Source organism: Erpetoichthys calabaricus, chromosome 3, assembly GCF_900747795.2.
Source record: "Erpetoichthys calabaricus chromosome 3, fErpCal1.3, whole genome shotgun sequence".
In the NCBI taxonomy this organism is placed as follows: Eukaryota; Metazoa; Chordata; class Cladistia; order Polypteriformes; family Polypteridae; genus Erpetoichthys; species Erpetoichthys calabaricus.
The window spans coordinates 288,667,060-288,679,425 of NC_041396.2; the positions used below are offsets into that span (position 1 = coordinate 288,667,060).

General features: G+C 44.7%; 2 protein-coding genes across 3 annotated transcripts in view; one reads left to right on the plus strand and one right to left on the minus strand.

Annotated features, from left to right (window-relative positions):
- The window catches only part of hdac7a (histone deacetylase 7a), a 291,449-nt gene extending 290,628 nt beyond the window's left edge, over positions 1-821 (minus strand). For both annotated transcript variants that reach the window (XM_028792700.2, XM_051924333.1), the window contains exon 1: positions 511-821. In XM_028792700.2, coding sequence (XP_028648533.2) covers positions 511-529 — 19 coding nt within the window. In that variant the 5' untranslated portion in view covers positions 530-821. The remainder of the gene's footprint in view (positions 1-510) is intronic.
- slc48a1a (solute carrier family 48 member 1a) overlaps positions 1-12,366 on the plus strand; it is a 1,064,469-nt gene that overhangs the window by 577,749 nt on the left and 474,354 nt on the right. The window lies entirely within an intron of this gene.

A 12,366-nucleotide genomic window follows, 5' to 3' on the forward strand; every position in this document is an offset into this window, starting at 1 on the left:
CACTCAGCATCTTTTCGGGTACCCACCCATAACGTGAAAAATGTATCAGCTTGGAAACGAAAAAGGAAACGTTCTGTTTTAAAATGGGAAAAACGGATAACCACAAACACAAAAAGCCAGACTAATTGCACAAGACATTGCAGAATAAGGCAGATATAGCGACCGCGGTCCTTAAAGTCAAAATGCATACGCACGAAACATGACTTTGCTTCACGGACACTGAAACCTAACAACCCTGCGCTGGCAATCAAACTCACTCAAGCGTAGGTTACGAGGAACTTCACAGTTATTTTTATTTGAATAGCTCGGACCACCAGCCGTGGTCAGCACTGAAGGTTGGGAAGACTTGGCCTTTCACACGAACAAATAACGGAACGATTAACCACTTGCACGCACCCCTCTCAGCATCCTGCTTGCAAAGAACTGAGCCGCACGAGCTCATCTCCAGACGCCCCCCTTTCCCAACCACAGCCCCAAAGAGTAGAAGCCCAAATAACGATGCATGCTTACCCGTTTCTAACTTGAACATCCAGTTTAGGAGACACAGATTTGCACAAACCGAAATGGGATAAAACACAGCGAGCTTCAAAGTTGCTGCAAAGTTGATGTCGGAAGAGAAACGGTCCCCCCACCAAAACAATAAATAAATAAAAAATACGCGTTTTGCCAGTCGCAGTCCGCGTCTTAACGGCGTCAGATTATCCACGGGTTAGAAAGGAATTATAAATCATAAAACGGTGTGCGCAGAAAAACAAACAAGGAGAAGACGTGGAGGGTTGCAGGCAGCAGCGGCTCTTGCTGTCGCCTCGAATGTCAGCGGAGCGGAGCGCAGTCTGGTCACCGCGCAGAGGAAGAGAGAGAGGGCGGGGCCATCTGAACAGTTAGCGCTCAGAGGCAGTCGGAGCAAGACAATGGCAGGAAGGACCTTATCAGCACCCCCACCACAGACACAGACACACACACACGCACACACACACATACAAAGAAAAACACACGCAGTCCCTGTCTTACACATCGCCTCCATGGGTACAGTGCATCAAACGAGCACGCGGCCCAAGTTTTTGTCTCTTGCGAGCGGGGTGTTCGTTTAACTGGCAGCGATGCACGTGCATGCGCGTGAGCTCGAGGGATGCTTGTTCGTTTCTGTGTGTGCGCGCGTGTCTTTGTATGAGGTGTATGTGCACGTGCATCTGGTCTTGCTGTTTGTACTGACCGTGTCCACGGGATCGTGCGCTTACCACCTAAAGACACGCGTGTATCAACAATGGTGTGCACGTTTGTGTACACTAAGTAAGACAGGTTAACAGAAGGGCAAGTGCACGCTGCAGACCTGCTTGGCTGACGCCTTTATCCAATTCGACTTACATCACTTAAGATCCAGCTGGTAACATTTCTTTAGTTTTTTTTTTTTTTTCCAAATGAAGCACAGGCAGGTGAAGTGACTTGCTCGTGGTCACACAGTGGTGTCAGTAGCAGGATTTGACCTCACAGCCTCTGGGTTTGAAGTCCAAAGCCTTAACCACCTTGTCAAATGTGGCTTTAACATTTTTTTCCAAGAAGACCAGAGTGTCATCGAAGTCACCACCACGGCACGCGCCATCAGGTGCTCATCTCTTTGCTCGGGCTTCAGTCTCTGTGGGGTTCGTTAATGGTGTGGGTAGGTTTATACTTGGGTACATTCATGCATATGCATGTGGGAAGACATATACATGTGGTCAGATGCATGTATACAGACATGTATGTGTGTGAATGTGTTTGAATATTTTACTGATGGTATTTGCATTTTCTTTTGTACTGCATGTGCATACAACTATGCATGCACTTTTTTCTGTTTAAACTTCTTGCAGAAGCGGACTGGGTGTCAAAACCGGGCCGGGCATCCTTCAATGAGTGAGGTGATGAGGTCAACCCACTCAGCCCATTATTCATTGGAATTTTCTTAAAATTTGTGATGAGTACGCGGCTCGCTACTTGATATGAGCCTATGGTATGAACTCTGTCTAAACTTAATCTGTACACTGTTGTTTAGACACAACTTAAAATTTGATGACATGCTTAGAAATACAATTTAAGGAAAAATAAAAATGTAGTAACACGGCTTACACGTTTTTCGGGTACATGTCAAATGTCAATGTCATGTCCAAGTGCCAGTACCCTAGTAGGCTAGTACAGCGTTTCTCAACCTTTAAGTATTTGCGACCCGAGTTTTCATAACAGTTTTTTTGAAACCCTAATAAAATTTAGGGCTGCCGATACACTGCTACAAGTTTAAAATTTCCCTACGAATAGCGAAATTACGCCACATATGGCAACATTGAGAACCGCTGGGCTAGTAGCTGCTCATTTACAATGGAATAAATTATAACCGAGGTTAGAGTGAAAACCTCACATGATTGAAATGTTCCATTAACTTAACGATGAACTGTAAATGTTCCGTCCTAATATGAAAAATTCATATCCTGTGCTTTATAACTTTATTTCATCATACTAATAATCGCAGCTGAAAACCACTATTGCTCACACCGACGACCAGAGAACAATAAAATGCATAATACATAATCTAAACTAATTATTGGTACCGAAGAATTTAAATACTAGATATCCATCTATCCATTTTCCAACCCGCTGAATCCGAACACAGGGTCACGGGGGTCCGCTGGAGCCAATCCCAGCCAACACAGGGCACAAGGCAGGAACCAATCCCGGGCAGGGTGCCAACCCACACACCAAGCACACACTAGGGCCAATTTAGAATCGCCAATAATACTAGATATGAGATCATATAAATTGCAATAATGTATATACTAACCAAAATGTAGCAGTATCATTGCAAAAGGCAATGTGTACTGACAACTGAAACAACTTGATGACGTAATACAGTATATTATATAGGACTATATAAATCACAGTACTAGACAGATAATGTTTAGTAGTTTAGATAATTAATTTTAATGTGAAACAGTAACCAGTACATAAAATTTATTTCATGAAACGGCCGGCCCATGATCAGACCAGAGTCTGCGGCCCACCGGGCATTGCCCAAATGCCCTAATGGCCAGTCCGCCCCTAACTTCTTGTACATGAGTATGTATGTAGTACATGAAGTGTGCGTAATGCCCATTGCATACATGTGCAGGAGTCTGTTCCGGTTTAAGCACTGGCTCAAATGCGCTCACTTGTGGTTTGTCTCTGTATGGCTGTGCCTGGGAATTTGAACATATAGAACGTAAGCGAACCACAAATAGCAAGTCAAAGCGTTGGGGTCTTGGGAGATGCCCGTTTTAACGTCCAGGGTACCCTTAGGACAAAAAGAGCAAATAACTAATGGGGATATATACCAGCAGTACCACGTTCAGGATGCAAAAGGTGGACTTCTCTTGGGAGCTTGGACTTCTAGTGGGAACCTGTTCTAAAGACCACTGGGACAAGGCTTCTAATGTTAAAACAGATGTTACGTCATACGATTTCCAGTATCTTCTCCTCCATTATTCTAATCAGGACTTTTCTGATGCCCTTATCCAAGGTGACAAGGTGACCATTGAGATGCAATTGGCTACATTTCTTTTTGCATCACTGGCAGGTAAAGTGACTTGCTCCCAGTCACACAGTGTCAAGTAATGGGATTTGAACCCACAGCCTCAGAGCTTGAAGTCCGAAGCTTTAAACCACTATGACACACTAAGGGAATCTAAGGAATGAAAATGGAGAGGTACGTGGTGACCATGTCACCCCCTTAATCTTCCCCATGTGTTCTTCTTTCCACAGAGCACATGGAACGATGCTGATGTTCTTGTGTCTGACAAGAGGCATTGCTAGGAATGCACAAACATCGGCTGTCGGGTGTTTTCGTGAACATAAGTTGGCATACACTAGACCTTCACCTCCACTTTTTCAGGTGATCCTGTGCATGTTGTTCATACATATCAAAATATGATGACTCAGGCGCCGCCGAGAGTGGCAGCCTTTTCAGCAGCTCCGTGTACAACTTTATTTTCCTACCTTTTATTTTTCTCTTTATTATTTTTTATAGATCACTCCTATCACTTTCTTTTATGTGGATTCGTTCCCTGGACACTTTTACTATTACAACGTGGACATGGATTTTTACACGACAAGACTCGTCTGTTCAAGTAGTCAACTTCAAGCGCTGAGAACAAATGCCAGTGCTGGTGTGGTTCCCTATTTACCCGACGAGGTAAGAAGGCGGTATCGTGGCAGCAGAGCCGGCACTAAGCTAAAAATGTGAGAAAGTGGCGTTTTAAGCGTTCTGTGCCTTCTATGATCCTGGGAAATGTGAAGTCAATATCAAATAAGGTCGATGAACTGGCTGCGCTGGTGAAAAATGTCAGGACCTACAGAGAATGCAGTTTGTTGTGCTTTTGCGAAACGTGGCTAACTAACACCATCCCAGATGCTAACATGGAGCTACCCGGGTTTAGTTGTGAATTTCCCCTTGGGATTAATAAAGTATCTATCTATCTATCTATCTATCTATCTATCTATCTATCTATCTATCTATCTATCTATCTATCTATCTATCTATCTATCTATCTATCTGTTATATAGTGCCTTTTCTATCTATCTATCTATCTATCTATCTATCTATCTATCTATGCTATCTATCTATCTATCTATCTATCTATCTATCTATCTATCTATCTATCTATCTAGCTATCTGTTTTATAGTGCCTTTTCTATCTATCTATCTATCTATCTATCTATCTATCTATCTATCTATCTATCTATCTATCTATCTATCTATCTATCTATCTATCTATCTATCCATTTTCCAACTGCTGAATCCGAACACAGGGCCACGGGGGTCTGCTGGAGCCAATCCCAGCCAACACAGGGCACAAGGCAGGATCCAATCCTGGGAAGGGTGCCAACCCACCGCAGGACACACACAAACACACCCACACACCAAGCACACACACTAGGGACAATTTAGAATCACCAATCCACCTAACCTGCATGTCTTTGGACTGTGGGAGGAAACCGGAGCACCCGGAGGAAACCCACGCAGACACGGGGAGAACATGCAAACTCCACGCAGGGAGGACCCGGGAAGCGAACCCAGGTCTCCTAACTGCGAGGCAGCAGTGCTACCACTGCGCCACCATGCCGCCCATCTATCTATCTATCTATCTATCTATCTATCTATCTATCTATCTATCTATCTATCTATCTATCTATCTATCTATCTATCTATCTATCTATCTGTTATATAGTGCCTTTTCTATCTATCTATCTATCTATCTATCTATCTATCTATCTATCTATCTATCTATCTATCTATCTATCTATCTATCTATCTATCTATCTATCTATCTGTTTATAGTGCCTTTTCTATCTATCTATCTATCTATCTATCTATCTATCTATCTATCTATCTATCTATCTATCTATCTATCTATCTATCTATCTATCTATCTATCTATCTATCTATCTAGCTATCTGTTATATAGTGCCTTTTCTATCTATCTATCTATCTATCTATCTATCTATCTATCTATCTATCTATCTATCTATCTATCTATCTATCTATCTATCTATCTATCTATACTGTCTGAGTATATACTGGCATGTGTCATATTGCATATACAGAGGTCTGTACGCATGCACAATTCTGACTGTGCATAACAACGTGTGTGTTAGCATCTTTTCAGTATATGTATAAATCAGTTGGTGTGTGCCAGGACACCCCTGTGATGGAAGGACCGGGGGAGAGGGCATATTCAGGACAACACAAGGGGGCAACCCCCCTGGCTCACAGCGGTGCCACAGGTTTGGAGCTTAGAAGCTCAACCCAGCAGGTGGCGCCTGGACAGTTTCAGAGCCACAGCCGGAAGTACTGCCCAAAGAGGATCTAGGAGCACCTGGAGCAGTACCGGGTGCCCTATAAAAGGGGCTGCCTCACTCCATTCGAGGAGCCAGAGTCGGCAGACCTAGAAAGAGAAAGGAAGACAGGACTGTGTTCTCCCACTTGTGTACTGTGCTGTGCTGTGTAGTGGGGAGCAAAGGGAAAGGAGCTTCCCCACGGGGAATAAACGTGTGTGCTGGACTTGAACTTGTGTCTGCCTGTCTGTGTCGGGTAGGGTGGCTGGTACTATCCCAGTGGTCCACAACATATGACGTTGGTCTGTACATGGCCATATAAGTACATCGATGAGCATGTGCATTGAAATGATTGCTCTGCACATAGAGGTGTAATAATCTATGAGCGCTTTTGTACCTGCCATCCTGCTTAAGTTTACATGTGTGTCACATGGAGATCCGACCACGTAGCACACTGATTTGTGCTGATGAACCCTGGGCTGTTACAGAGTGAAAGTCCAAAGCGTCCCATTTCACATGCACTCCATATGGTATATAAAGCTACAACCAGACATCTGCCGTCTCCTCCTGACCGACAGCAGTTGAGGGAAGGGCTGTGAGCAGTCCGTCGCACCCTGTAGATGTGTCACGTGACTTACACAGATTATATAGTGCCTTTCAATCCATCTAGCAGAAGGCAAGTCTGGGAGCTCACTGAAGTGCAATGAAGAAAGCCCGAGATGATGGAGCTTGGGCTCATTTGAACTCATAGTGGTCCGGGTACACTCGACTAGTACAGCTTTTCTCAATTATTCCTTGTAAATTAGCTCTAAATTGCCAAACCTCTAAACACAATTTTATAACCGCATACTCAACTCCCTAAACTTCAAACTTCCAGGTCAAAGTCGACGTCTCTACTCAAATCTCTCTAATATTACATCAAAACCAAACTTTGCCTTCAGACATCACACAAAAGCGCTCAGAAACGCACGCACTACAACATGCCGAGAGCCATTCAAGACACCATTGTAAAAACTTGTTAATGTTACTTATGGTGCCCCCCCCCAACCTCTTGACATAATTGTAAGAGCCATTCATATAATAATAATATGTAAATGCCTGTATTAATGTATAAGTATCAGTTGATAGCTATGCCTTTGTGTTGGGTCGCTCCATTAGTCTGCCCAAGCTTTAAGGGGGTTGATTCAGATAAGTGCTGTCAAGCAGGACATGGGGGGGGGGGGGGGGGGGCACAGTTTTTTTGACCGTCTTTGTTGGAAATAGAATTAAAGTAAAGAAAATGGTATTTTTGGAAAAATGTTTTGATATGTTTATTATGTTCTTTAATTTACATGTGTTTTGCAATAAAGTTCTTTAAATTATATGGAAGAAGTTCCGAGTAGTTTAACGCGTCAGCTATCTTCAGTCTTACTTAAAGTGGCACTTTACATGGAGTCACCGACATGTAATGAACACTACATAAAAACAACAAATGTACAAATTTCCTAAAACATTTTATCCTTTACTGTACAACACAATACATAAATAATTGGAAAAAATAATTTGTTGCATTTACTGTATATAGCACTTTTCTCACAGCACTTAACAATTGCAAGTTAAGGGCCTTGCACAAGGGCCCAACAGAGCAGAGTCCCTTTTGGCATTTTATGGGATTCGAACCGGCAACCTTCCGATTACCAGTGTAGATCCCTTGCCTCAGAGCCACCACTCCACCTCCATAATTCTTTACATTTATATAGCGCTTTTCTCACTACTCAAAGCACTCTCCACACAGCAGGTCCCAGCTCTGGTCAGGGTCAGACTATAGAATCTCATCGACGCTGCATGCCCGCCCAGGCAGTGGGGTTAAAAGAAACCTGGCAAGCCTCAGCTGTGATGTCCAAAGAAGCTTCCTCCATGGCCTGGAGAAGCTGAACAGGAATGTAGGGGCTCTCGGTCGTAGACCTTCCACTGCCATGCTGAAAAAAAATCCTCTATAGGGTTTAGGAAGGGAGAATATCCCAGCAGAAAGATGCTGCTGAATCAGGGGTTGTTGGTGAACCAGTGACGAACCAGAGCAGCCCACTGGAAAATGACATTGTCGCAGATTGCACCATAGCATGGCTGCTCTGGTTGTGCTGGCTTCCTCAGGTTGAGTTGGTATACAGGAGGAAAGCCAGTAGAAGCATGGTGTCGTATGGACCAAGGATGGCATGCTGGTGGAGGATACCTCAGTGGCTGATGGTGGCACACATTGTCACATTCCCTCCTCATTGTCCAGGGTCATTCACAATGGCCCGTTGGCCAATTACGTTCATGCCCCTCTTCCTTTTAGTGAGATTTCGAGGCTGCCTCATCAGCACAGATGAGCTCATGAGGAGTGTGTCCTGCTTCCATTTCTAAGATTCTCTACAAGCGGTGAGACACACTGCAGTAGATGGCTACTCTGAACCACATTGCTAGAGCACACAAAAAAGGAGGCCATAAATACAGCGTGTTCTACACTATATAGTCCTGTACAGCACCGTAATACATACTGTAACTACACTCAAATACTTCACACAGTATGGAAAAAATTCACGTCTGCACATATTCCAGGCATTGGTTTTTACAATAACTCCATCAAAGATCTTTTCAAAAGGAACATGATAGACCTGCTTCATCGTCATCCTGTTCTTTCAAAGAATGTGGCTAATTGTGGAAATGCTGACTGCGCCGATAGCCTCCGATGATTTCTTGGTCCTCAGTAACCCTCCGTTGTATCTCCTGCAAGTGAATTACATTGTTGGCATTAACCATATTGATCATCGCCCTGTCTTGATCTTCAGAAAACAGGGTTCTCCTGCCTCCACCTGGTGATCGTCTCTCAGTTCTGGAGAACAATATACTCCAAGTAAAACCACCCATTTTACAATAGGAACATAGAGTAACTATGTGTAATGGAGCAGTAATTCAATGTATTTCAGACAGCAGGTGATCCAACAGATCAAACAGCTATAGTGCATGGAGGTGCTGTACATAACAGTGTACAGAACTCCAAAGTTACAGTAGAGAGTGCAGTACGTAAATGGCCGGCCTATTTTCCTCTCTGAAGGTTCATATTATAGAAGTGACCTGACCATGAGAAGTGAGAGTGAACTCCTCCAGTCTCACTAAGATTGCACAGGTGGTGAACCAGCTGAGGGTAGGGAAGGCTGCAAGGATCTGTGGTATCCGGGGTGAACTTCTCCAGGCTGGTGGTAAGGCTGTCCTCCTGGCATTGCAAGCAATCTTTGCTTCCATTTGGGAGACTGGCATCATCCCACCTGACTGGAAAACGGATCTTGTCGTCCCTATCTGGAAAGGGAAGGGGGATTGCCTGGATTGCGCCAAATACAGGGGTATAACACTGCTCTCAGTGCCAGGTAAGGTCCTTGCTAGGGTCTTCTTCAGTAGGATCTGTGATCACTTGCTGACCTACCAGCGACCAGAGCAGTCTGGTTTCACATTTAAGAAGTCGGCCATCGACCGCATGCTGGCAGTGAGGGTTCTCATCGAGTGCAAACGTGAATATCAGCAGAGTTTCTTCAAAGCCTTGATCGAGCTTCCCTGTGGGACATCCTGAGCCTTTGCAGGATTCCCTCAAGGTTGCTGGACACTGGTACTGTGAGTGCTGTGCAGAGTGGAGGCAGAACCTCTGAGTTTTTCCCAGTTGATTCTAAGGTTCATCAGGGGTCTCTTTTTGCTCCTACTCTGTTCAATGCTTGCATGGATTGGGTGTTGGGCAAAGTCATGGGGTTCAGCGACTGTGGAGCATCTGTTGGTGAAGAGAGATTCACTGATCTTGACTTTGCTGACAATGCTTTGATTTTCTTTCTCATCAGGGCTCTCGAGAGACTGAGCGAGGAGTCTGAGGATCTGGGCTTGTGAGTGTCCTGATAAAAACCAACATCCAGGCCTTTAATCACCTCTTGGGCACAAACATCAGCAGTGTGCCGGTCTGCGGAGAGAGCGTCGACCTCGTCGAGAGGTTTACTTACCTCAGCAATGACATTCACGTCTCTGGTGACTCTTCCTATGAAGCCAGTAGATGGATTGGGAGAGTGTGGGGGGTCATGGAAAGAGGTGTGTGGTGCTCCAGTTATCTCTGCAAAAGGACGAAGGTCCAAGTCTTTAGAGTCCTGGTGCTTCCTGTCTTGCAAAACATGGATGCTATTCAGTGACCAGAGATGATGATTGGACTCCTTCAGTACTGTGTCTTTTCTGAGAATCCTTGGGTACCGCTGGTTTGACTTTGTGTTGCTCAAAGGGTTCCGAATGAGACCCATTACCTGCATTGTGAGGGAACATCAGTTATGGCTCTACGGCCATATGGTGCAATTCCCAGAGGGCTTGCTTGACCCTCGCTGTTGAAGACCTGAGCGGCTGAACCAGACCAAAGGGACACCCACTTTACACCTGGATGTGGCAGATAAGAGGGTCATTTCCGGAGGGTGGGACTGGACCCCGTGTCTGTCTGGGGGGTTGCCAACCTGGATCCCGAGCTGTTTTATCGTGTGGTGGGTTCAACAACTCACTGTACCAGTGCATGCTCCCCAACTTGACCTGACCTGACCTGAAGGATTCTATTATAGAAGCTACTATGAAGTGGCTCAGGTTTTGGTTGCTAACAAGAGTGGCACGATCTCATTTGAAACCATTTGTCTCCTTGCTCATGCTCTTATTCTTCCACCTCCACTCCTGTGTCCTCTTTTTCTTTCTTCCTGTGGTCTTTGATCCACTGTTCCAGTACAAGTGAACTGGTGTGTTAATAATTTTGACTTATAGCATTAACACCTGGGCAATTGGGTGCTAAGTGGGCTCCAACTGAGCTGACTTGAGTTAATGACATTGAAGGCAGTGCCCTTCTAAATGAGCACATAGTGGAGCCAATGATACGTGAAGGGATTTGTGTTGTGCAAAAAATTGGGGAATAGTGTTTATAATATTGGAAAATGAGTTTGTATTTCGGTGATGGTGGTAAGGTTTGGAAGTTTTAGTTAATAAGTTTGGTAATAGTGTGTAAGTGATAAGGAAAAACTGTAAGAAAAACACAAAAGTCATACCAGGTGGGCACATTACCATGCTAGGAGCAGAGATGACAATTTGTCTGGGACCACAGCAATTGCAGTGGGCCACAGAGTCATTGAGAAGACCAGGGAAGAATTGCAGAGACAGTTTGTGAAATTCTACTGAAACTGGGAGTATACTGGTTGCACTGGGCCCTTAGATACCTCAGCTGGCCACTTGGTTCAATAAATGAGTAGATAAGTGGGCATGTCATCAACGCACATTGGCCTAACTGAGTTACACGGCCCATTTTGAAAGTCAGCAGGGGAGGAATCCCACCTCACTGGTATAGTGAACTGAACCATTAAACAGAACAGAAGGGGGCACAATGACCCAGTAGGTAGCACAATGGGGGTATCTCTGCTTAGGGACACACTAAGGAAGATTATTCTCCTTGTAATGGCCTTAGCAGAACTCAAACGTGGTGTCTAAGGCAGAGAAAGCGGCCCTGTACACCAAAGACCCCGAATTTGAGTCCCTCTGATACTGCTGTGTCACGGAGAATGAACAAGTCAGGAGGGTCAGGCTGGTGGGGCCTAGGATTTGCTCAGGGAATGGGACAGATGGGACAAACAGAGCACGGCAAAGAGAAAGCCAGAGAGTGTGAGTGTGAGTGTGAGTGAGAGTGAGCGAGGCAGAAAGAGTCAAGAGACAGAGTAAGAGAGATTGAGAGAGTGAGAGTGAAACAGAGTCAGAAGAGAGAGAGAGAGAGGGTTTGAAAGAGAGTGAGACATACAGAGTGTGAGAGAGACAGAGTGAATGAGAACATTAAGAGTGAACAAGAGTGTGAATGTGAGTGGAGTAGAATGAGTAAGAAGAGAGAGAGAGAGGGTTTGAAAGAGAGTGAGACATACAGCGTGTGAGAGTGAAAATCAGAGTGAGAGAGGCAGAGTGAATGAGAGAAAGTGGGTGAGTGGAGTAGAATGAGATAGAAGGGAGAAACAGAGCTGTGGTGGGTTGGTGCCCTGCCCGGGATTGGTCCCTGCCTTGCGCCCTGTGTTGGCTGGGATTGGCTCCAGCAGACCCCCGTGACCCTGTAGTTGGGATATAACTTGTTGGAAAATGGATGGATGGATGGGAGAAGAAGAGATAGAGAGATAGAGAGAGAGAGGGGGTTTAAAAGGGAGTGAAACATACAGAGTGTGAGAGTGAAAATTAGAGTGAGAGAGGCAGAGTGAATGAGAATAGTAAGAGTGAATAAGAGAGTGTATGTGAGTGGAGTAGAATGAGTCAGAAGTCAGAAAAAAGAGAGAAAGAGACATGTAGAGTCTGAGAGTGAAAATGGGAATGAAACAGAGACAGTAAATAATAGAAAGTGAGAGAGCGAGCAGGGCAGAATGAATCAGAAGTGCAAGAGTGAAAGAGAGTAAGTGAGAGAGTTAGGGTGATTGAGAGAGTGAGTGAGATAGAATGAATCAGAAGGGAGAGAATGAGACAGAGAGAAGGAGAAAGAGAAGTTGA